We start from the raw sequence: 24,195 nt of genomic DNA on the forward strand, positions 1-24,195 counted from the left end.
CTGATTGGCTGTCATCGCGCAGGGCTTGGACACGCCCCTTTGGGCTTTCCTCCAATCACGTGAGGCGAATCCCCTCGCCCCCTGACCGAGGCGGTAAACAAAGCAGCTCAGTTCGACCCGGTCGGAGCGGTTCGTTTTCCCAGATGGTTGAATTCATGTGTTTATTATTACCTGGTAAAAATGTGTTTGTCTTATTTCTTGTGATTTTGGTTTAAAACCTGCCATTTTTTCCTTCTTCACAAACCTGATCTGAACTTCCAGAGAGTTTGAGTTCAAACCGGGTTTTCATCCGAACTTTAATTTTCCTGCTTCATGTTGCTGATAAACTCACCTGGATTCAGATTCGTCCCAGTCTGATCCCGGTTCCGGTTCTGGCAGTCTTCTTGATAAACTCCTGTTTTTATTTCAGGTGAATAAACTGGAGCAGATTTGAACGGAAACTCTGCCCCCTGCTGGCAGCAGCACCTGAGATACACCTGGATCCCAGAGTCCAGGGGCCTCACACCAGATGTGCGGCGCCATATTTTACGCACAAGTCGGCATGTAAAAATGAACGTTTGCGTAAATATACATAAACTAAATGTGCGGCAGTAACGCAAATTTATCTGTGAACAATATCAAACTAGAAAGAGTCAAAACTCACTAAATCCACTGAATCCAGACAACATTCAGTTATTTAAACCAAGAAGCATCAAACATCAAAATATTTTAGTGTTTAAACGATGAAACTGAACCGATTTATCCTTAGACAATAACACACACACACACAATAAGGAAAATAGAAATAAAGGATGTGAAAACCTCAATGTAAATAATCATGTTGCTCAGTTTGTGTCTCATAAAGATGAAACTCATCGTCTGAATGCATCTATTTATTCTCACTAGAGAGAAACCAGGGCTGATCAAACAGTTTGATTATTGAAGGTGATCAGGTGTGGAGACAATCCCAGGTATATCAGCAGCTGCATCAAGGTGAGCTGCCACCTGAGGAGCTTTTGGCTGTGATGGAGAACATGGAGCCATTGATCAGAGATCAGATTGATCTGCTGGTTTCTGAGCGTTTAGATTCATCCAGACTGATCATCCTGGAGCTCTGAGCAGAACTTAAAGCAGGTACCGGTACTGGTACCGTTCCAGCTGCAGCCGTCCTCCAGTGGAGCCAGAAATCATCTGGACTCTGTAAATGTAACTTCTGCTCATGATTCCTGGATTCAGAAGAAACATTTAAATCCCGGCTGAACGCTCTGCTGCTCCAACAGCGTCTGCTCTGAGATCTTTAGGATTTATTTAGAAATTTCTCTTTATTACTTTTGTGCCCTGAAAGCACCTTTTAAATAAAATCTATAATTATTATTATTCTAGATCCTTACCGTTGCTATGGTTACTGCTTCCCGTGGCGGCAGACCTCCTGTATTTCTACTCATTTACATTAAGATGTATTTGTGGAGGCGACAGGCGGAGCAGCAGCTGCTATGTGTCTAAATTGTGATGAATGAAGGAAAGGTGAGCAGGTCTGAGCGAACGGCTTCATATCCGACTTTTCTTCTGCGCCGCACTTTTCTAAATTTGTCCGTACGCCAAGTTTTAGAGTGAAAACTGCGCAGTGTTTCATACATGACGCCTCAGATGTTTGGGCTGTTTGGTTCAATTGTTTCTATTTGTTCTTTCAGTTTTAGTTTTTTCTGAGTTCCTCAGTTTTGTGGATCATAATATTGCAGAGATTAGTTGCGTTTAAAATTGTTTTGTTTGAAAACAAAAAAGACTTCTTGTGCAAGAAACATTTTAGTTTCCTAACTTTAATACCGTAGATCTAATTTGGTTTGTCCAAAAATAGTTCTGGAACTAGAAAAAACTTCTGAACGTAGTTTTGAACTTTTTGTTTCAGTTTCAAGCCTTTTTTTTTTATTTAAATTTTTTTTTTAGTTCCAAAATTATTTTTCATTTCTAAAAATTTTTTAAACCAGTTTAACATCTGCAAATTAGCTCCATAAATTTATGTTTGAGTATGTCAAAAAGTAATTTGAAAACTGAAACAAAAAGATCAAAACTATTTTTCAGAGTCAAGTCTTTTTCTTTTCAGTTTCAGCATTTTTTTAATAACCTTTTTGGCCTCAATTTAGCTCCAAATAATAGGTTAACTCTTCTGTATTCTAATATTATTGGCACATATTTTGTAAAAGAAAATTTTTAATGAGCTTTTGCTAGAAATGTTTGTTCCTACACAAACAATAAAGTATTTTTATGTATAATGAAGTTAAATATCTATTTGAAGTATCTGGTGTGGAAGTTTTTCCTTCAGCTCCAGGAGTTAGCCTGATCCCACTGCAACGTTGCTCTGAGTTTAAACTGATCCGGGTTTGAACCGATGAAGCAGGAAACAGCTCAAAGAACAAAACATGATTATGAACTTTTTTATAGATGATAAAGTGACTTTTTATGTTCGGGAGTTTTATTACTAGTTTATAAATGCTGAAAGAGTAAAAACATTGATTATAGTTTTAAATTTAAAGAATTTGTCTAAATTACTGTTGCTTGTAATGCCTTATTTTCACCAAAAGATGGCGACAAAAATTAGCACTCGGGTGTAATAAAACCCCAGAGAACAAAGATTGTCTATAAAATTGATATGCGTCAGTTTCTACAGTGTTTTTCTGAAAAGATTAATTACTTTAAAAACATTAAAAGGTATTTAAATCGTTTCTTTATAAAACACATGTAAAGCAATTGTATTAGAAATAATTAAACAACGCAGATGTAGCCAAAATTAACAAAAATTCAAGTAATGAAAATGATTGTGTAAAAAATAACCCTCTCCTCATGATTCTATTCTATTTTAAAGTTTAATTTGCTTTTAGCCAGTTAAGTATTATTGACCTGAATATATATAACGGCCTAAATAAGGACAAAAGTTGAAAATTAATAATGGCTATAAATAAACTGTACAACGCATAAGAACTATGCAAAACATTACCATTCCTCTTAAAATACATTTCCACTCTTTCTGCTCATGTCCTTTCAGAAATCACCTCAGAGTGAGCCCTCTCCCCAGTGTCTGGTCCTGGGTTTTTTGCTCGGAGTGAGCCCTCCCCGCTCTGTAACAGATCGTCTCCTCTCAGATCCGCTCCGAACCGCTGCCGCTCGGACCGTCGCCGTAGTTTGGCGGAAAAAACCGGCTCCATCCTCGGCCTGGAGCTGCGTGATCCGGCCGGAGGACCGACGCCTTTGGACTCGCAGGTACTGCTGCAGGATCCTGCTGGTTCCGAGGGAACAGTTCGTGTAGGGCTCGGTTCTGGATGGACACTGTGAAATCGGAGGTAGTTTTGAACTTTTTCTTCTTTCAAACTCTGAAATCCAGTTTGAGGATCGAGCTGCTGTCAGACCTGCTGCAGTTGATTTCTTCCTCTGTGGTAATTAATTCATTACGGTTCTCAGCTGAGTTCTGGTCCAGATGTTTCCAGATGTTCTGCTGGTTCTTAAACAGTTAAACCGCCGATGGTTCGTGGAAAAATCAGAATGTGAACCTGTGACCTTCCTCACATCGATTTCATATTATAGAAATGATGAAATATTAGAGAGGAGGATGGAATATGTGGGTTTGACGGGATAATTCACCAAAATCAGTTTCCCATATAACTATCGTTCTTCTCAAGTTTAGGTTTTGTGTTTGTGCAGAAACTTTAGTGGGACGGAACCGGATCGGATGACTCGCTTTGAAAAGCCGTTTGTGTCCAACAGGATCCTGAAATCTGATTCTGCAGAGGAGACGATGATCTGGACCCAAAGATTCACTAAACAAACCGGACCGAACGTCCACAGGATGTGAAACCTTCATATCAAACACAAACTGAGCTGCTGTTGGTGAGGAGAACCGGGTCCTGAATCGGGTTCTGAACCTTTCTAGTAAACACTGGAGAATCCTGTCAGAGCTTTTTAATTTCGATAGATAATCCTCCTTCCTGCTCAGATTATCAATCCTAAATCCTGCCTCAGATTATCAATTCAACCGATTTAATGTTTCACTTTGATCACTTTTAGTTGAAAGTTAAGAAACCTGAAATGTCCTGGTGAGTTCTGCAGGAAATATCCAGGTTCAGTTCCAGGTTCCAAGTTTTACTCCAGGTTCAGCTTCAGGTTTTACTCCAGGTTCCAGGTTTTACTCCAGGTTCAGCTCCAGGTTCCAGGTTTATTCTCCAGGTTCAATCAGACAGATGGTTCAAATCTTCTCCATCCAGGACTTGTACAGGTCAAGGATCAGGAAAAAGGCAGCTAGCATCTCTGCAGACCCCACACATGCTGGACACAAACTGTTTTGTCTTCAGGTGGCGCTACAGAGGCGGTCTCTCTGAAGGCCACATGAACAGCTGACATCCTGAGGATCTGCTCTGTTAGAACTATTCTTGTAGTTTTCTGTCTTTAAAAACACACGACTGCAAACACATCAACATATTGTTCCTTTATCCTTACTTTACTTCCCCTAACGTTTCATATTTCTATCCAGTAATAACGATAATTGGCAGAAGCTAATATTATAGTACTATGTAAATAAGTTTTAGCAGAAGCTAATGCTAAAGCGCTAAATATACAGTACATTTAGCAGAAGCTAATGCTGAAGCACTAAACCTGCAATGCATTTAGCAGAAGCTAATGCTAAAGCACTAAACCTACAGTGCATTTGGCAGAAGCTAATGCTAAAGCACTAAACCTACAGTGCATTTGGCAGAAGCTAATGCTAAAGCACTAAACCTACAGTGCATTTGGCAGAAGCTAATGCTAAAGCACTAAACCTGCAATGCATTTAGCAGAAGCTAATGCTGAAGCACTAAACCTGCAATGCATTTAGCAGAAGCTAATGCTAAAGCACTAAACCTACAGTGCATTTGGCAGAAGCTAATGCTAAAGCACTAAACCTACAGTGCATTTGGCAGAAGTTAATGCGAAAGCACTAAACCTACAGTGCATTTAGCAGAAGCTAATGCTAAAGCACTAAACCTACAGTGCATTTAGCAGAAGCTAATGCTAAGTGTCCTGAGCAGAATGAGACTTGTCATGTTTATGTCAGTTATCAGTTTTAATTGGTTGTCTGTCATTTATATTTCACGTCTTCTCGCTGTGAAATTCTTTATTTGTGACCCAGTCTGGCCCAATAAGTCTGGTTCTGGTTCTGACTGAAGCTCTATGATCCTAACGTCCGAGTAGAGCTGACCTTTGACCTTTCTGTCCTCTCCGTCTCTGTGTTTCCAGCTGCAGGCGCTCTGAGTGCGGACCGGTCCGGTTCCGACCCGAACCCGGTGTTTCCCTGACCAGCTGAGCGTCGTCTCCCTGGAAACAGAGATGCTCCGCGGCGACAGGAAGCAGCAGGGAAGCAGACAGGAAGTGGAGGGCCAGACCACCGTCGGCTGACTGAGCTTCTCCACCTGGCAGATCTCTCTCTCTCTGACAACACAAGATGTCCGCCGATAACAGCCCGCCGCCCTCATGCCCCGCCCAAAACCAGGCTCCGCCCACGCCGTCGCCCAGCCCGCCCGCCGCCGTCTGCGGCCGACTGTCCGACGGCAGCCAGACGGGCCCCAGCCCCACCAACTCCAGGGGCTCCCTGCAGGGCGTCTCCTTCCTGCTACAGATCGGACTCACCAGGGAGACCGTGACCCTTGACCCCGGAGACGTGTCGCTACTGGCGGTCCGAGAGCTTGTCTGCTCCATCGTGGATCAGAAGGTATGGCGGGTTTGAGAGACACTTCAGCAGGAACCACGTAACTTGAAACTACAACAAGTTAGTTTGGGCCAAATATTTAGTTAGCAAGTCAAACATATAGCTTTATATGTTTAGCTATTAGCTGAACACATAGCTTTAGCTTGACAACTAAGTAGTTAGTTAGCAAGCTAAGCTTCAAACTACATATTTAGTTCAGCGTGCTTCAATCTGACTCCAGTCCGTTTGTCTATAAACTCCAGCCCGGTTGGTGAGGTGTGAATGCTAATCAACCTCTGACCTCTGGTCCTCCAAACCTCGGTCTGGGTTCGGTTGAAGTGAACTCTGATTGGGTCTGAATGTGAATGCCAAGCGGACTGGAGACCGCTCCAAAAGGAGGAAGTGGACTACAATGCAGGGCATTCTGGGTAAAGCTAGCATGCTAGCCTAGCGCTAGCAGCAGAAATGGCTCCTGGTCTTTAGCCAAAGACTAAAGAGAAATCCTCCAACCGCTAAAATCTGACGCCTCCATCTTGTTTCCATCTGGTGAAGAAGGAAGTTGCTCTCAGTGTCTTCAGAGGTTTCTGTGTCATTTCCTTCAGTGGTTCTTGGTGCAGCGCCCCCACAGGCCAGGAGGGGAACAGGTTGGTGATCGGGAGCCCAGACTGGATCAGAAACCCGAACCGGATCAGGGATAACAATGATCCGGGATTAGGAGTTGCGACAGTTCAACCTGCAGACTTCTGCTGTGAGCCGAGTCTTATCTCAGCATCTTCTGTTTCACCACTCGAACTGAACACACCACCTGTTCACACACACACACACACACACACACAGCCTTCTGGGGTGAAACTGGGTCGTTCAAGCTCTGTTCTGTTTAATATTGATCCTTGCCAGAGATCTGTTGATCACTGATTCAGCTGATTGGTTCCTGGTCTTAGACCAGGTTCCAGTTTCATCACAGGAAGTGGTGTCTTCTCTCAGGGAATGCCACTTCCTGCTTGCTGCAGCGTCAGCGCTCTCCACTTCCTGTTTGACAGCTGCTGCTTGTTTTCAAGGAGCTCTCCAGCGCCGCCGCCGCGCCACCTGCTGATGGATCGAGTCGCACAACTTTACATCCAACCGCCAGCCATCTGATAAATGATAATTGTTATAGCATTAAATCAATAGATCGATACAATAAATCTACTATTTTCTTATCGATTCAAACACAAAAAACAAGAAAACTCTCATTTTATTTATTAATAAACAATGAAAAAATAATTTCTAAAAATGGAAAAACTGATTCTGCTGAACAGAAAGTTCTGGTTTGATGTTCATAATTTTATTATTTTTTACAATATTTATATGCATTTACATTTTATTTCCACGCTCTGTTTAGTTATTTTTATTATGTGTAAAAAATTTTGTCACATTTCTGTACCAATGATTTATCGGATATTTATTATGAAATCTTTATAATTTTTAGTAATGGACATCAGATCAAAGGAGTCGTATGAAGCGATTCATTGGATTTTTTGGAAGCGGAGCAGCTTCCTGAATAACTCTGGAAAATGAAAACTGCGATCTGATTGGTTGGAACTGACGCCACCTGCTGGGGTTTGTTGTGAACGCGACTCGTTGGTCTGATTCCCACCGGAAACCAAGGATCAACTTTCTCTTTCCTTCCTGTTTTTGTTTCTGATGGAAACAACGGGACAAAACTTCATTCAGGATTCCTCCAGTTCAAACTGGATCGGATCCAGATCCTGGAATCGGATCCAGTCCAGGAATGGCCGGGTTCTGCTCTAGACCGGGGAAAGTGTGTCCAGGTCTGATTCCCGGCTCGTTCAGTGACAAAATGGCGGGAATCTTCTGTTTCCTGCTTTTGTGTTGGATGATGTCACGGCTCTGCTGCGGTGCGTTCAGGGGCAGCGGGAAGTTCCCCACATTCCCACTGCGTCCTGGACTGGTTCAGAAGCCGGAAGGTTCTGTCCAAGCTGTCATGAATATGGTTCTGTTAGAGAACAGAAGTTCGGTTGGTCCGGTTCAGAACCGTCCCGGCACTCAGTGGGATCTGATTCCGGTCTAACTCCAGAGATCCGGTTCCTGAGTTCTCAAACACCTGGATCTCCATTTGGGACCGAACAGAACCAGAACCTTTATTGTTCATGGTTCTGGACGGTTCTGGGTTAGTTTAGGGACCAGAACCACAACTTTTCCGCCAGACGGTTCTGGACCAGAACCCAAAGTTCAACATTTCTGCTGCATCACCATGGAGACGTGACGTCCTCTCTGCTGATTACCGTGGTAACCAAGGACAGGTGGTGCTGCAGCTTCAGTGGCTGCTGTTTGGGTCGCTCTGAGGTTCTGATCGGGTTCTGGAATCAATGGGTCTCCAACCGGCTGATCCAGAACTCCACCTTCTGGTCGGATGTTCAGAACCGGAACCAGAACCTTCAGACCCAAAGAGTCTGAGGCATGTCCTCGTAGTCACCAGCTGGTTCTGACAGGTCAGGGCCTCATATGTGTGGTTCTGGTAGGCCCGGTTAGAGCTCATCAGCGGTTCTGTTAATCCCTTAATTGCAGCTCCTTGACCCGGCGGCCATTAGCGCACGATTTATCCTGGATTATCTGCTGGCTCCATTAAAGTCGGGTCCATCAGAACCAGCTGCTGTCAGACCTGAGCTGAACTTCCTTCAGAACATTCCTGGTCTCTGGACCGATGGGAAATCAGCTGATTTCCAGAACAACTGGAGTCTGGATGGAGGGAATCCGATGGGATTAACCTGAGCTCCATCCGGACCTGCAGGTCCAGACAATCGGACCGGACCGTCCGGACCATCCGGACCTGCAGCGCCCCGGTTTGAACCCAGCAGGACGTTCTGCAGCAGGAAGTTTTTATCTGCCTGGCAGTCAGAGCTCAGGGCAAAGCCCCGCACTCACCTGATAAGGAGCTGGAAGCTGATTGGTTCCAGTCCCTGATAACATCTGGACAGAGGCAACCTGGGCCTCAGACGGGTCAGATCAGAACCGGACATCTGGGAGGATTTGCATCTTCATCATCAGGTGAAGAAGAGTCTCTTAAAGGGCCGGTACGTCAGATTAAAACCAGAGGCATCAGAGCCGGAAATTTTCCTGCTGGAAGGTTCAGGAAACCCGGTTCTGGCTGGATGGTTCTGTTCAGATTCTGTTAAGTTCCCTGGAGTTTACAGGTCGGTTGGATGAATGTTCTGACTCCGCCCTGTTTGGCTTACAGTTCCCAGAATGTGGATTTTTCGGGATGTACGATAAAATCCTGCTGTTCCGCCACGATCCAATGTCCAGCAACATCCTGCAGCGCCTGGCGACCGCCGACGAGATCCAGGAGGGCGACCTGGTGGAGGCCGTGCTGTCAGGTAGGGGGCGGGGCCTACTGGGGGGGCGGGAGAGGGTACTGGGTTCCTACTGGGTTCCTGCTGGTTCCTACTGGGTTCCTACTGGGTCCTACTGGGTTCCTACTGGGTCCTACTGGTTCCTACTGGGTCCTACTGGGTTTCTACTGGGTTCCTACTGGGTCCTACTGGGTTTCTACTGAGTTCCTACTGGTTCCTACTGGGTTTCTACTGGGTTACTACTGGTACCTGCTGGGTTCCTACTGGTTCCTGCCTTGGGGCCCCTGGTGAACTGAGAGATTTATGATAAAAGCAGACAAAACTACTTAGTGAGGTTTTGAGTTTTTACAGTGAGCACCATGAGATTTCCTTCATGGTGCTCCAGAGCCTCCAGAACTTGATTCTGAATGGGTGGGTTTGTTTGTCCTGGGCCCGCTTGGACCTTGGTTCTGACCCTGAGGTGCTCCAGTGACTCTTGAGGCCTCTTTTATTCTTCTCCTTCTCCTTTTCGTCTCGCCTGCTGATGTACTCAGAGCGCGCTTCCTGTCAGCGCCGTTCTGCTCTGAACCGCAGAGCTCTAGGCAGTGATGTCACTTCCTGCCCCGTGTCAACAGGCCGCCTGAAGCCCGGGCGGCGGCGGCGGATCCGAGTCGCTTTGCAGGATGAAACGGGTCGGCAGAACTTCCTCCAGGAAGCTGCAGCACCGTGCAGCAGCTGCACTTCCTGTCTGCACAAATGGCAGTCATGAAGCAAGGCAGCAGCTGCTGGTTCCACCGGATCATAATCTGATCATAATCTGATCATATCTGATCATATCTGATCCATGTTTTTCTCTAAAACTGCTTCATTAATTTGACATTAAAGATTTGAGGAAATTCATCAGGAAGATTCATAATAAATGAAATATTTCAGAGTTTAATCCCAGTTTAATCCCAGTATGACTCTGAAGGTTTTTCCCCAGAATGTTCAGCTCAGAGTGATGATGATTCTGACCCGGTACAACATTCAGAACCTTCTGAATGTAACCGGCCAGGATGTCTCCCACTGCTGGAGCACTTCCTGGTTTTTGTCCAATCAGAAAGCAGAGGGACACGCCCACTGTCACTCAGTGCCAGTATATTTCAGCTCTGATTGGTTCTGCTGTAATGGCTGTGAGGGGAGGAGTGATGCTGTGGGCCGATCATTAAACAGAACCTGGAATAAATCTGCTGACAGGCAGATCGGCTGCTCTCTGTGGAAACAGGAAATCCCGGTCCGGCTCCGGACCTGGTTCCGGTCCGGTTCTCCGGCCGTCTCCATCCGATCCTGTGGAAGCCGCAGACGTTTTCCCGACTCTTCTTGTTGTCCGTGTTTCAGCGCTCGCCAAGCAGGAAGACTTCCAGATTCGGCCGCACACGCTGTACGTTCACTCCTACAAGGCGCCGGCGTTCTGCGACGACTGCGGCGAGATGCTGTGGGGCCTGGTGAGGCAGGGCCTCAAGTGTGAAGGTACGGAGACGCCGCGGGCTAACGCTAGCGCTAGTGGAGCTGGAGGTTGGCTCACCAGATGCGCTCCCCCTGCAGGATGCGGCCTGAACTACCACAAGCGCTGCGCCTTTAAGATCCCCAACAACTGCAGCGGCAGGAAGAGACGGCTGTCCAACGTCTCTCTGCCGGGTCCAAACCTGTCTGTGGCACGACCGCCTTCCACCGAGCTGCCCCCGATGCCGCTGGAGGAGGTACACACACAGAGAGAGAGAGAGAACACACACACACACGAACACACACAGTGTCTGATGGCTGCAGGTCAATCACTGGAATTTCATTAATTATGGAGATCAGAACCTGAACCCGACCCAATCAGAACCTGCGAGCAGAGGTTGTAACGTTGTTATTCCTGCAGGTCAGAGGTCAGATCCAATCCCTAAGGTTCTCTCGGGTCCAAAACTTTGTTATTTTGTAAACTTTCAGTGGACTGAAGTTTAGCTTGAACTAAATAGAAGCAGAATTCCTTTTAATGTGCGGAATAAACACAATAACATTTAAAACACAGGAAGAAACACAGAACAACTGGGATGTTAGAATAGAGAAATGAATACAGATCAGGTTTTAGACGGAGCCGCTGTGTTCAGTGCTACTAAAGCTCCTTTAATACCTTGTACATATAGCACTTTAGCATTAGCCTATGCTAATTACCATGTAGATCCAGGGTTTTAGCATTAGCCTATGCTAATTACAGTGTAGATCCAGGGCTTTAGCATTAGCCTATGCTAATTACCGTATAGACCTAGGGCTGGGGGATATGAGGAAAATCTAATATCCCAATATATTTTTTGCTATATCACGATACACGATAGATATCACTATATTCTTAAATAAGCTTCAAATGTTATTTTAAACTATCGACTCTTTGCAGCATGATGTCACCATGCATGTTCCCACCAACAGTCCCCTGCTAGACTTAAATGTAATCTCCATATATGAAATAAAAGGGATGGAAGTAGGTCAGTTACTTGCTTGACTTTGACAAACGTAACATATACATGTCCTGTGGAATAAGGTGTTTTGGTTCAGCGTAAAAATGAAAAAGCGATCTACACACAAACTGACAGAGCATCAGTAGAGCAGGTGTTTAAATTAGCTAATCGACCACAGCTGTGTTAGCTTGGCTAATAGCAGCGGTGGCTAATCTACCACGACAATCACTAAAAGCATAAAACTAATGAACTGAATGTTCTGCTTTAGCAGAATCAAAATCGGTTCTGCTCCAATGTTTGAGTGTTTTTGGTGCTGAATCCTGATGCATAAAGTTGTGTTGTTGTCAGTTGCTATGGCAACGAGTCTACGTGTATCGTAAAGCCGACAGAGAGCAAGACGAAAAGAATGAGTAGTTTTGAGTTATTTTTCCCATTGCACAGCACTAAATGAATCATAGCTACGTCTCCAGGTTTGACTTTAACGGGCCGGTTCTACCGGCTCTGAACGGCAGGTTAAAGAATAATCTGATCAGGCGGTGAAATAAATTTGTGGTACAAACTTTTGTGGCAATAGTTTGATAACATGTTTCGCAAATTACCTCATTTTGTTGGACATCCTCCATATGAAATCCAAACCACTGTCAGATTATTGATCCAGCTGTTTCTCTTCGGAACTAAACTAGTTCATCTGATTCCTCTTTAGTTTCCGTCTCATTCACTTCTCTCGCTGTCACCATGTTGTTTGTTTTCTCCGTGCAGCCTGATTGGTAGAAAATGTTCAGGTTGGTAAGGGCGAGGGCCTAGTGATGCATTCATAGGGTGTCGGATAAACCAGACTCGCAGTGAATTTGACGGCGAAAGTTTATTATTTGAACGACAATTTATACTCGATAGTTGCGGTAGAGCCATTTAAACTATCGTGAATTGAAAAACTCGTGAGACATCGAGTCTCACGAGTCTCACTCTCACAGCCCTATGTAGATCTAACGCTTTAGCATTAGCCTCCGCTAATTACTGTGTAGATCTAGCGCTTTAGCGTTAGCCTCCGCTAAATGCTTTTTTCCATCAACAGCGCCCCCTGCTGGGAGCCGGGAAGCGTAACTCCCTGCTGAGCGGCCGTCCCATCTGGATGGAGAAGATGGTGCTGGGTCGGGTTAAAGTCCCCCACACCTTCTCCATCCACACCTACACCCGGCCCACCATCTGCCAGTACTGCAAGCGGCTGCTGAAGGGGCTCTTCAGACAGGGCCTGCAGTGCAAAGGTGAGCAGAACCAGTAGAACCAGTACAGGCAGAAGCTGGCCTGCAGGATGACCTGCTCATGTCCTCTGCTGCAGATTGTAAGTTCAACTGCCACAAGCGATGCGCTGCCAAAGTTCCTCGGGACTGTCTGGGCGAGGTGGACTTCAACGGAGGTGAGTTCCCTTCCTTCAGTCTGTAGCAGATCCACGTTGGTTCCGAGAATACAACCGAACAGAACCACTTACCACCGGGGGGCCCAAAGCGGGTCCTGGAGGGCCGGCCTCCTGCATGTTTTAGCCTCTCCCTGGTTTAACGCACCTGAATCCAATGATGGATCATTAGAGGCCTGAGAAGAACATGGACCTGCTGAGAAGGTTGTTGGTACCAGGGAGAGAACTAAACGTGCAGGATGCCGGGCCTCCAGGACCGACTTTGGGCCCCCCTGACTTACCCGATCCAGGAGCTTCAGGTGGCTGCTGATCATCAATCAGCTCCAATCAGCACTTATTGATCGCTTATTAATGATAACAAAAAACGAAGCAAGGCGGAGAAAGAGGGCAGATACACTGATGAAGGGCTGCCTGGAGGCGGAGTTAGTTTATTTATGGTTGGATGGATGGTTGGTTGGATGTACAGTTGGTTGGATGCTGGGTGTGTGTCGGGTCATGTCTCTCTCTGTGTGTGTAAACGAGCAGCCCCAGGTCCTGTAATGCCCCCTGGTGGTCATGCGGTTGTAATGTGGTGATTGAGTCCGGTCCGGTTCTGGTTCTGGTTCTGGTGCAGAGCCGCTCAGCCCCAGTCTGGACCCCGAGGCCTCCATGGAGGTGGAGGCCTGCGACCTGAACTGCGACGGAGGTCAGAGTCTGGACGAGCAGGACGAGCCGTCCACGCCCGAGGACAAACTCTTCTTCATGGACGGTTCCCTGGGAGACGCAGAGAAAGACGACGAGACGGCCAGAGCCATCAGGTGAGACTGCCGCCTCCCATTGGTCAGCAGGAAGGAGACCCGCCTCTGACAGGAAGTTGGCGTTCCTCCTGCAGCCCGTCGACCAGCAGCAACATCCCTCTGATGAGAGTGGTGCAGTCGGTGAAACACACCAAGAGGAGGAGCTCTGCCGCCGTCAAGGAGGGCTGGATGGTCCACTACAGCAGCCGGGACAACCTGGTGAGCCCGCCGCTGCCGGGGACGGCCGGGGGTCCGGGCTCAGAACCAGAACCACGAGATCTGGTTTTGGTTCTGAGCCCAGAACCAAAAGTTACATTCCTCTGAGGTTCCTTCAACTCGTAAATCCCCAAGCGAGGAAATCTCCTCCCTCTGACACGTTTAGACAGGAAGTGCTGATGAAGGTGATGAAGACGATACTGTGTGTGTGTGTGTGTCTGCAGAGGAAGAGGCACTACTGGAGGCTGGACACCAAGAGCCTGACTCTGTTCCAGAACGACAGCGGAGCCAAGTTCTACAAGGTAGGAGAGCGAGCGGACCCGTCTGCGACACGGGGTCTGCTTCATGCTGTTACCATGACGACCGCAGCCACACCTTCACAGTACCAACACCTTCAGGTTTACAAACTTCAGCTGGGATCTTCAGGGACAAGTGGAGCAAAAGGAAATGATTCCTGGCTCTCAACATTTTTACCTATCAGAATCTGAAAAGTGTGGAGTGCATTTATCTCGAGCCAGATGTTCTACTGGTGAGTCAGAACCAGTAGAACCTGGTCAGGCTGCAGGTTCTCTGGGTTCATCTCTGACTCATTTCATGACAAGAAAACATTAGAAATATTTTCCTGATTCTGAACCTGAACGGAAGGAAAACTTGGTGGAGGGAAAACGTGTTCCTGTTCTTTGCTTCTGCGCTGCCTCGGCTCGGTTTGTGTTCAGGAGGAATCTAAGGAACTACTTTCAGCAGCGGATGGATCCAGTCAATAAATCTCAGGAGTTTCCTAAATGTGTTGCCTGACCTTTGACCCTTCCTCTCTGCTTTCATGAGGCGACCTGCTGCCCCCTGCTGGCCGCAGCACCGTGCAGCAGGAGCATCCTGAGGGGTCCGAGTCCCGGCCGGGCGGAGCGCCGCTCTGACTGATTCAGGACGGATGCAGGAATGAATCCTCTCCTCCTCTCAGGAACTCTCTCTCTCCCGGCAGGAAATCCCTCTGTCCGAGATCCTGCGGGTGGAGGCGGCCCAGGACTTCGGCCATCTTGCCCAGGGCGGCAGCCCGCACTGCTTCGAGGTCATCACCGCCTCCACTGTCTACTACGTCGGGGAGGACGCGGGCGGACCACCCCACGGCCCGGCGCCGGCCGCTTCCGGAGTGGGCCGGGCCGTGGGGCGCAGCTGGGAGAAGGCCGTCAGGCAGGCGCTGATGCCCGTCACCCCCAAGGCCAGCGGCGGCGCCGGGCCGAGCAAGGACCACAGTGAGTTCCCAGAACCAAGTTAGACTGGTGGGGTATACTGGTGAAAGTGATGAGGATTTGGAGCAGGTTTAACTGGATTAGGGACTAAACCTGGTTTAACTGGATTTAGACTCATTAATTAATCCAGATTCAGTCCATCCAGGATTTCAAACCAGACGTTGATGCTGAAGTGATCCGAGTCTATTAATGTTATATTTCACTTTAAAACCCGACATCATGACCTGATGGTTTCCAGACATGCCAAATGTTTTAAAGAGTTCTGCTCCATCGGGTTCTGGTTCCAGCAGAACCTTCAGAGGAATCCGCCTGCTTCCTGCTCAGCTTCCAGTCGTGAAGCAGCAAAACTTGACGCCCTGATGACGGAACCGCCCACCGCACCGCTCCAGTTACCATGGAAACACATCCGTTCGCTCCACTCCAACCTCACCAAGCTTTCACAGGCTGCTGGACTCACACCAGTTTAAACCAGTTTAGACTGTGGGGAAGTTTACTGGTTCCTGCTGTCAGAACCCGGTTCTGGTTCCGAGCATTAAACTTCATGCATGGCCGAGGTTCTGACCCAGCAGCGTGAGCCGACCGGAGCACGGCCCCATCAGCCCGACATCGATCGGCCCCCAGATTGAAATCAATGAGGGCCCGGAGCGCTCCTCTGTCAGGACGGATTAATGTCAGGAAGGGACAGGAAGTGCAGCACAGACACAGGAAGTGAGGTCAGGGATGTCACAATAAAAGCCTGCTGGTTGCAGCTTGTAACCTCTCTGCTGTTTTCCAGAGGAACTCTCCATCAGCATATCCGTGTCCAACTCCCAGATACAGGAGAACGTGGTGAGTCATCCCGTTGTTAGGTTCTGACCTGGTTCTGATGAACTGGACCCGGTTCTGACCCGGTTCTCTCTCTACAGGACATCAGCTCGGTGTACCAGATCTTTGCCGACGAGGTTCTTGGCTCGGGACAGTTTGGGATCGTTTACGGAGGTGAGACATTCCAGCCGGCTGATAAACGTTCCAGAACCGACCCGACACGACCCGATTCCGCCCACGTTCTGCAGGGAAACACCGGAAGACGGGCCGAGACGTGGCGATCAAGATCATCGATAAGATGCGGTTCCCCACCAAGCAGGAGAGCCAGCTGAGGAACGAGGTGGCCATCCTGCAGGTACGCCGCTCCACCACCGGGGGGGTGCCGTTCCTCTCAACCGCTGCTGATCGAGGTCCGGTTCTGGTCCGTTTCCACAGAACCTCCACCACCCTGGCATTGTCAACCTGGACTGCATGTTTGAGACACCTGAGCAGGTGTTTGTTGTCATGGAGAAGCTCCATGGAGACATGCTGGAGATGATCTTATGCAGCGACAAGAGCCGGCTGCCAGAACGCCTCACCAAGTTCCTGGTGACCCAGGTGAGCAGAACCAACAGAACCAGAATCATTCACAACCGTCCTACTGTTTGGAGGAAAATGTAGACAGGCTGCATTCACACCAGGAAAAGTCCAGCTAATTAATTAGTTTTAAATTAAATATTTAGCTTAACTTGAGCTAGCTAATGTTGGTTAGCTAAATAATTAGCTTCCTGTGTAAATATTTAGCTTTAAGCTACTTGTGTATCTTTCACTTGACTACAAATTTAACTTGCTAACTCAATATTTGGCCTCAAACTAAATGTGGATCTCATCAGAAGCAACAGGTGAATCCGGTTCTGTTGAAGTCTCAGCCGACCTGATGTTCTAACCCAAACCAGATGTTCTGACCCGGTTGTCTCCTCAGATCCTGGTGGCTCTCAGGCATCTCCACTTCAAGAACATCGTCCACTGTGACCTGAAGCCCGAGAACGTCCTGCTGGCCTCGGCCGAGCCGTTTCCTCAGGTCAGAACCGACCCGCCGCCGAGCAGGTCTGAGTTCTGAGAGCCAGGAATCCCACTGACTTCCTGTTCACCGGCAGGTGAAGCTCTGCGACTTCGGCTTCGCCCGGATCATCGGGGAGAAGTCGTTCCGGCGCTCGGTGGTCGGCACGCCGGCCTACCTGGCGCCGGAGGTTCTGCGCAGTAAAGGCTACAACCGGTCGCTGGACATGTGGTCGGTGGGCGTGATCGTCTACGTCAGCCTGAGCGGGACGTTCCCCTTCAACGAGGATGAGGACATCAACGACCAGATCCAGAACGCCGCCTTCATGTACCCGCCCAACCCCTGGAAGGAGATCTCAGACGAAGGTAGGTCACCTGGTCACCATGGTTACATTCTGGACCGAAAGTATCATTCTGTTTCCATGAAGTTTTCCAGAAAAACTTCCATAAAACTAAAACGATTTATTCCATTTTCTGGAATCATGTTGTACCTAGGGTAGGTAGAGCGCCACCTGGAGGCTAACAGAACAGACGTGTTGTTAATAAAGGTTTATTCAGAGGTGTCCAGGTGAGAACATGGAGCTGATTGGTTCCTGACTGATTTCCTCTCCAACAGCCAAAGACCTGATCAACAACCTGCTGCAGGTGAAGATGAGGAAGCGCTTCAGTGTGGACAAGTCGCTGAGCCACCCCTGGCTGCAGGTAACCAGCCGCTAGCTGCTAGCTTCAGTCCTGATCCGATCTGGCTGCAGCAGAACCTTCCTGGTTCTGTTCTGATTTCATCCGCTCCAATTTGTTGAAACGTCAACATGGATTACTGCAGGCTAATCTGCCTCGTAGTTCAGACAGATTCTCGAGATTATGGTTAATGAAGCATTTATTCAGTGGTGGGCAGCGCTAACTAAAACGCTAGTAGTGCACACACCATAAACATTCATTCTGCTAAAGCGTTGCACAGAGTGTGTAGCTAACGCTTAATATGAGCGTGTAGCTAACGCTAAAGCGCTACACCAACAGAGTGTAGCTAACGCTTAATATGAGCGTGTAGCTAACGCTAAAGCGCTACACCAACAGTGTGTAGCTAACGCTTAATATGAGCGTGTAGCTAACGCTAAATATGAGCGTGTAGCTAACGCTAAAGTGCTACTCCAACAGAGTGTGTAGCTAATGCTAAATATGTCCCCGTCTCGTCCCTGCAGGACTACCAGACGTGGTTGGACCTGCGGGAGTTCGAGACGCGGCGCGGCGAGCGCTACATCACCCATGAGAGCGACGACGCGCGCTGGGAGGAGTACGCTGACGAGCGCGGGCTGCACTACCCCACCCACTTCATCATGTCTCCCAACCTGGACGACATGGACGAGGACCCTTAGAGGAAGCGGTTACCATGACGACATGCTGTCTCAAAGCTGCAGAGGCAACCCGAACGCTGGTTCTGTTTACCCAACCAGGTCCAGTGATCAGGGCTTCTTCTCCTATTCAACAGACTGAGATAAAGGACTCAGCAGCGCCCCCTCAGGTTGCAGTAGGAAAAACAACACAGAATTTAATTTATCTTCAGTTTTATTCTCAGAGCCACTAATTCCATTCACAGCTTCATCTAATAATCCATAATCAGAGGCTCCACTCTGTTGATTAACTTCCTGGATTAATCCAGCAACGCTTTCCTAATCCCAGGAATTCACTTCCTGTTTCAGCAGCAGAAAAAAACATCAGATTAACTTCAGATATGAAAATAAAAATTCAGTTTAACTTCAGATCTGAAGGAAAATCAGATTCTGTCCAGAATCAAACCCGTTTCATGTATAATCGGATCTGAACCGAGGTCAGAGAGCAAAGCTGATTTCTGCTTCCTCTTCCTCACTGACTGACGAAGACCTGAGAACGTTTCTACTTTTGTAGCACAAAACCATTAAAGCTGAACTGGGAACACTGGTTTCAGTCTGTTGCAGTGTTTACTTGACTTCCGTTCTAAACCCGGTATTGATCCGGGTCAGGAGAAGCGGAGCTCGGAGAAGCCGGCCACAGGAAGTGGCGCGGGGCTCTTCCTGTCCAGCTTCAAGCCGGTGGGCGTGGGTGGGGCGGCGAGGCGGCCGGGCGCCAGCAGACACAGGAACAGGAAGCGCTCGCCCATGTGGGCGGGGCTTGTCAGCAGGTCGTAGCTCCGGATCAGCTGCTTCCTGCTGGACGGGTCGCTGCAGTTCCTCAGCAGAACCTGAACAAAACCGAGCAGAACCCGGAGTCAACCAGAACCCACCTGCATGCTGCGTGTCAGAACCAGAACCCACCTGCATGCGGGCGTCGCCGCCCATGTTCTTCAGGAACGCCCTCTGGGTCACGGGGCCCAGACAGGCCACGCCCCCTCCCGCCATGCGCCGCAGGAAGCTGAAGTCCACGTCGGCCGTCAGGTCAGCGCCTCCGGGGTCCGACAGGACGTCGTGCAGCTGGTGGCCCTTGAAGCCCTGAAACGGGTCGCACATTAGAGCCGGAACGGCCCTGGACCGGACCGGACCCGGCGGCCTGCGGCGTACCCGGAACGTGTCGGTCTTGGTTCCGTCGTGGCCGTAGTCGGCGATCAGCGCCGCCCCTCCCTGCTGCCGGATCCGGTGGGCCAGCAGCTGGACGATGGCACCGCCCTCCGGACACACCTCCACGTGGCTCCGCCCCTCTCCGGCCTGCGCACACACACCTGGGTAAGCCCCGCCCCCCGGAGCGTCAGGCGACCCGCCACTCGGCTCCTCACCTGGACCAGCGAGGACGAAGCGAGGGTCGGACCCGGAGAAAGAACCAACCGCAGCCGGCCCGGGTCGGCCGGGTCCAGATCCACCAGAACCTCCCGCCAACCTTTCTCCGTCCGCTGGGGGCGGGGACAGTGGACAGGTGAGGACGGGTGAGGGTTGAGAGCAGGACAGGTGCGGCGGCAGGCTGCCGTCTCACCTGGAACTTGTGGACCGGCAGAACGTCGAAGAACTCGTGAGCAACAAAGATGCTGAAACCTGAAAGCAGAGAAACGCTGGAGGTCAAAGGTCAGCCGGGCTGAATGTTTGACCCTCTGCCGCCGCCTCAGGGAAACGCTGACAGAAACTCGGTTCTACCCGGTTCTGACCCGGCCCGGTTCCCACCTGCAGGGACGTCTTCCAGGCGGCGGTACCAGGACACCGGAACCCCGGCCGCCGTTTCCCCGCGCCGGTACTCCGGGCCGGCCGGGTCGGGCTCGCCGCTCGCCTCCTGGCCACCGGTTCCGGTCAGCGTCTCGGCTTGGACCCGACTCAGAACCGGACTCACCTCCACCAGGTGGACCGACACAGAGGCTCCGCCCACTACAGAGCGCAGCTGACTGAACACCTGGAGAGACAACAGAACCAGCATCGACCAACCGGAACCAACCAGAACCTCCAGAACCAGAGATCGGGTCTTACTCTGAGGACGTCCGCCATCAGGGAACCTTTCCCCGGGCCCAGTTCTACCAGCTGCAACCGACCGGGCCGACCCGCCGCCATCCACTCACTGACCATCCACACGCCCAGCAGCTGCAGACCAGAACCGGGTCAGAACCAATCACCTGCTCCTCAGTGCGCTCATCGTAATCATCATCAGGTTCTGGTTCTGAAGACCAGTGACCCGGACGGGTTCTGATCCAAACAGACTCACTTCTCCAAACACCTGGCTGATCTCTGGTGACGTGATGAAGTCTCCCTCCGCTCCCAGCATCATCTTCCTCACGTAGTAACCCTGCAGGAAGGAGACACGGTAAGCCCCGCCCCTATGAGGAGACACGGTAAGCCCCGCCCCCAGCCTGGCGGTGAGACGTACGGCCACTGGGTTGGTCAGAACCTCTCTCATGTACTCGGACACGGTGATGGGCCCGGTGGAGCGGATTTTGGTGCTCAGGTGTTTGAGCATGGAGGGGCGGGACTTCCTGTCCTGGGTTGAAGAGCTGCACAGCGTCGCGGACGGAGCGCAGCGCCACCTTCCTGTCAAACACAGACATTCTGGAGTCAGTTTGGTCAGGAACACTGAGCAGAACCAAATGGGTTCTACTGAGTCTTGGATCCGACCCGGTTCTGGTCCAAATCCAACTGAGCAGAACCAAACATCTACCAAAAACTGGACGATAGTTTAGTTTCCTGAGATTTCATAATTGATTTCACTTCTTGTTTTATTTACGGATAAATAAACAAAATGTCTTCCAGTTTTAAATGTTCGTCAGGATTTAAACGGTACTGACCTTTCAGAATGAGTTAATGATTATTATTATCATTATTGTTATTATTATTATCATTATTATTATTATTATTATTATTATGTACCTGGAAATGGCCTCAAAACATTAATATGATCACTTATCGTGATCAGTTATAACAGCTGGTAAACCGGACTATACATGGTATCATCATCATCATCATCTGTGACGTCATGAGCTGAATGCTGGAGAAGCTCAGGTGAGGGTTCTGGATTAAGATGAACCGGGTTCAGAACCGGGTCAGTTTACCCAGATGTTCTGATGCTCTCTGTACTGAACCTGCCAGGTGTTTCTGCTTCAGGTTTCCCGCCTGCTGCAGGTGAAGTCTGACAGGTGAGCTGTGTGTGAGTGAGGTTCTGGTGGGTCTACCTGTGTCAGGTGTCACTGAGCCGGTCCTAACGGCACATGAGGCTCCGCGGTGACTGACGGCTCTACCGAGCAGCTGCTGACAGACCTTCATCCTCATTGCGCCGTGTGCGTCACTTCCTGCAGCCGCTCTGGGACAACCCAGCTGGCATTAGCTAACCTGCGTAGCGGTGGGTTAATGTCCGGGTTAAAATCAAACTGGGTTCAGAGTAAAAGCTGCGGGTCTCCTCCAGGCTGTTAAAGGTCAGATATCTGCCTGGAAAGGTTACAGGTCACTAGAGAGGGTCAAAAAGCCACCGAGTCCTCCTGAAGTTGGCACAGCTAAAGCTAACAGCGGCTGCTACACCGTTTACCAGGAACTGGTTATGGTCCGACAGCGCCACTTGCTGCTGGGGAGGCGGAACTACATTATAATTATAATGGGTCAATACATACTGATAGGTAAATGATAAAACGCTAAATCAGTAATAACATAATAATCTGTATTTTATTTCTGTTTTATCAGTTACGGCTCTGACAGCTTCATCCTGAGGCATTGATCGGATAAACTGCACCCTCTAGTGGAAACAACGCTTCTGTTTTTGTTTGTGTTAATAGGAAGTTCCTGGGTTTTTTTTGTTTTTGTTTTTTTTTTTTAAATCAAATGACATTTATTATTGATGCATTGTTTCTTTTTTATAAGCAAATTATCTGTTTTTTCTTTCAGTCTAAAGAAACTTTACAATATAAAGAAACATACAAAGAACATCTTTATTACCTACACAAGACACATACAGTAAGTCCCTAAGTTCCTGTTAAAAGAGGAAACTAACCTCCAGGTTTGATCTCTGTTAGTTCAGGTCACTTCTCTGGAACCAGTTGCTTTAAACCTCATAACTCTGACATCAATCCAGTTAAATAGATTCTGGATTATCGCAGCAATCCAGATTTCACAAACTGCTGCTCCACTTTTCATCTTCCTGCAGACTAGTCAGTTACCAAAGTTACTAAGCACTTTGTAATGTATAAAATTATCTTTACCTTTTACGTTTATAGTTCAAACTGATGACTTCCTGTCTTTGCAGTCACATGACCAGCTGAGCGCTCCAGCTGCAGAGGACTGGTCAGCCCTAAAGCATCGCTGAGATGTTCAGAAGTTCTGCATTGATCCCAAAGTCATCAATAAATGAAAGTAAGCTGCCGCCAGCGCAGAGCTTGATGAAGACACTTTAAAGACAGAAAAACTGAAGAAATATAAACAGAAACAAACTTTATTGATCCTCTGAATTCAGCATGTAGGAAAAATATTAAAACCAGAAACATGAAGCCAAGCAGCTGAGATGGAATAACTAGAAACTATAATCTGGATTAAAAGACAGCAGGCTGAAACCCTCCCACAGCATGATGCTGCCACTGCCAGGCTGAAGCCCTGGGAATGTTCAGAACCGCTGTACCGGACCCTCAAGCCTCCCCAGCAGAACCGGTTCTGGTTCTGGAAGCTGAGGGTTTCAGCCTCCAGCACCAGTGCTGGTCTGTGCTGGTCCAGTCAGAGTAGATCTGGTTCTGACCCGCTGCAGGTTTTTCTTCCATCTGGACCCGGTTCTGATCCAGTCTGGATTCTCCTGGTCTTCACCAAACTGGACCAGATACTGGAACTGGACCGGAAACTGTTCCGGTTCTTCAGCCTCGTCTGGACCGAAGACACCGGAACCTCAGCGGTTCTGCGTGGCGTCCGTCCGGTTTGATCAGAATAACAGAACCTTCGACAGCCAGGTGTCGTGGCGCTAGCTTCCGGTCTCCGCCTACCGGAAGAGGCTGTAGCCCCGCAGGCCAGCAGGGGGCGCCACCGAGCCCAGCGCACAGACTGCAGATGAACCAGCGCTGAATGATTCCCGACTCGGTTCCCTCCGGTGTTCACAGGGAAAAGGTTCTGGTTCTGGACCGGTCCACACATCAGAACTTCAGGTTATGAACTGTCTTCTGCTCGTCAGAACCAGTCCTGCTACACAGAACTGTTCAGCACCGCTTCACAATTCAGACCCAGTCGGACCATTCATTGCTTCAGATGGGCTCTGGTTCTGAGTCGGTCCAAACTCTCCGAACTGCAGATCTAAGAGGCCAAAGTTACTTACCCAGAGTTTAGAAAGTAAATTACAATTTATTTATTTTTAAACTTTCCAGCTGAGGTTTGAACCTCAGACTCGCAGCAAACTGAAAAGTTGTGCTGACAGCCAATCAGAAGCCAGGATCTCTGTGGAAGAAGCCAATCAGATGCCAGAGCGTTCGTTAGGCCCGCCTCCGGAGTCTGACGATAAATTTGATGGATTAAATGAATTTATGATGTAATTCACCGCAGAAATAATGTTTAGTTTTTAAAATGAAATATTTAATAACTGGGGCAAGTTACTCTTTATTTCTGTTTTTATTTCCAGCTTTAATAAATTTACATTTAAATTATAACTTCAATTATTTATAACCTTTACACCTGTTTTTGCTACAGGTTTGTGTTTCAGTGGTTCTGGAGTCTCCTGGGCCCTCGGACCGGTCCAGACCCGGGTCCACCAGAGCCAAGGAGCTGGTTCTGGACTGAACCGGACCTGGACCAACAGTAAAGCAC

At 48.7% G+C, this 24,195-nt stretch overlaps 2 protein-coding genes and 1 long non-coding RNA gene across 7 annotated transcripts; 2 read left to right on the top strand and 1 right to left on the bottom strand.

Moving 5' to 3' along the window:
• Positions 1-3,020: 3,020 nt before the first annotated feature.
• LOC116733897 (serine/threonine-protein kinase D3) lies at positions 3,021-18,925 on the top strand. 5 transcript variants are annotated; one of them, XM_032584870.1, is made up of 20 exons: positions 3,021-3,314; positions 3,673-3,858; positions 5,242-5,713; positions 8,928-9,066; positions 10,399-10,530; positions 10,606-10,760; positions 12,571-12,760; positions 12,835-12,912; positions 13,523-13,706; positions 13,781-13,904; positions 14,126-14,203; positions 14,881-15,151; positions 15,924-15,976; positions 16,054-16,126; positions 16,201-16,307; positions 16,388-16,549; positions 16,914-17,012; positions 17,089-17,356; positions 17,607-17,692; positions 18,190-18,925. In XM_032584870.1, the coding sequence occupies exons 3-20, from the start codon at positions 5,447-5,449 to the stop codon at positions 18,361-18,363; spliced, it is 2,640 nt and encodes an 879-aa protein (XP_032440761.1). In that variant the 5' UTR covers positions 3,021-3,314; positions 3,673-3,858; positions 5,242-5,446; the 3' UTR covers positions 18,364-18,925. The 5 variants fall into 5 exon arrangements, with proteins under 5 accessions (XP_032440761.1, XP_032440760.1, XP_032440762.1 ...); XM_032584869.1 differs by having other exon boundaries at positions 3,736-3,858; XM_032584871.1 differs by having other exon boundaries at positions 3,021-3,234; positions 3,736-3,858.
• On the bottom strand, positions 18,536-21,831 carry ndufaf7 (NADH:ubiquinone oxidoreductase complex assembly factor 7). Its single transcript, XM_032584938.1, has 10 exons — positions 21,603-21,831; positions 20,804-20,964; positions 20,642-20,722; positions 20,410-20,520; positions 20,113-20,335; positions 19,928-19,986; positions 19,734-19,847; positions 19,522-19,665; positions 19,279-19,452; positions 18,536-19,205 (listed from the first exon to the last, which is right to left on the bottom strand). The coding sequence occupies exons 1-10, from the start codon at positions 21,697-21,699 to the stop codon at positions 18,984-18,986; spliced, it is 1,386 nt and encodes a 461-aa protein (XP_032440829.1). The 5' UTR covers positions 21,700-21,831; the 3' UTR covers positions 18,536-18,983.
• A 272-nt stretch (positions 21,832-22,103) lies between these two features.
• LOC116733965 (uncharacterized) lies at positions 22,104-24,191 on the top strand. The gene is made up of 3 exons (XR_004342144.1): positions 22,104-22,374; positions 22,664-22,770; positions 24,079-24,191. It is a non-coding gene; the product is annotated as an uncharacterized LOC116733965 (long non-coding RNA).
• Positions 24,192-24,195: the final 4 nt, after the last annotated feature.

Source organism: Xiphophorus hellerii, chromosome 15 (genome assembly GCF_003331165.1).
Source record: "Xiphophorus hellerii strain 12219 chromosome 15, Xiphophorus_hellerii-4.1, whole genome shotgun sequence".
NCBI lineage: Eukaryota > Metazoa > Chordata > Actinopteri > Cyprinodontiformes > Poeciliidae > Xiphophorus > Xiphophorus hellerii.

Bases quoted from the DNA above. Each gene is read 5' to 3' on its own strand.
- ndufaf7 (XM_032584938.1), bottom strand. From the start codon at position 21,699: ATGAGGATGAAGGTCTGTCAGCAGCTGCTCGGTAGAGCCGTCAGTCAC. The intron at 20,521-20,641 runs GTGAGTCTGTTT...TCTGGTCTGCAG, and splicing joins TCAGCCAGGTGTTTGGAGAA to CTGCTGGGCGTGTGGATGGT. The intron at 19,666-19,733 runs GTGAGGAGCCGA...GTGTGTGCGCAG, and splicing joins CTTCGTCCTCGCTGGTCCAG to GCCGGAGAGGGGCGGAGCCA.
- LOC116733897 (XM_032584870.1), top strand. From the start codon at position 5,447: ATGTCCGCCGATAACAGCCCGCCGCCCTCATGCCCCGCCCAAAACCAG. The intron at 13,905-14,125 runs GTGAGCCCGCCG...GTGTGTCTGCAG, and splicing joins ACAGCAGCCGGGACAACCTG to AGGAAGAGGCACTACTGGAG. The intron at 16,550-16,913 runs GTGAGCAGAACC...TTGTCTCCTCAG, and splicing joins CCAAGTTCCTGGTGACCCAG to ATCCTGGTGGCTCTCAGGCA.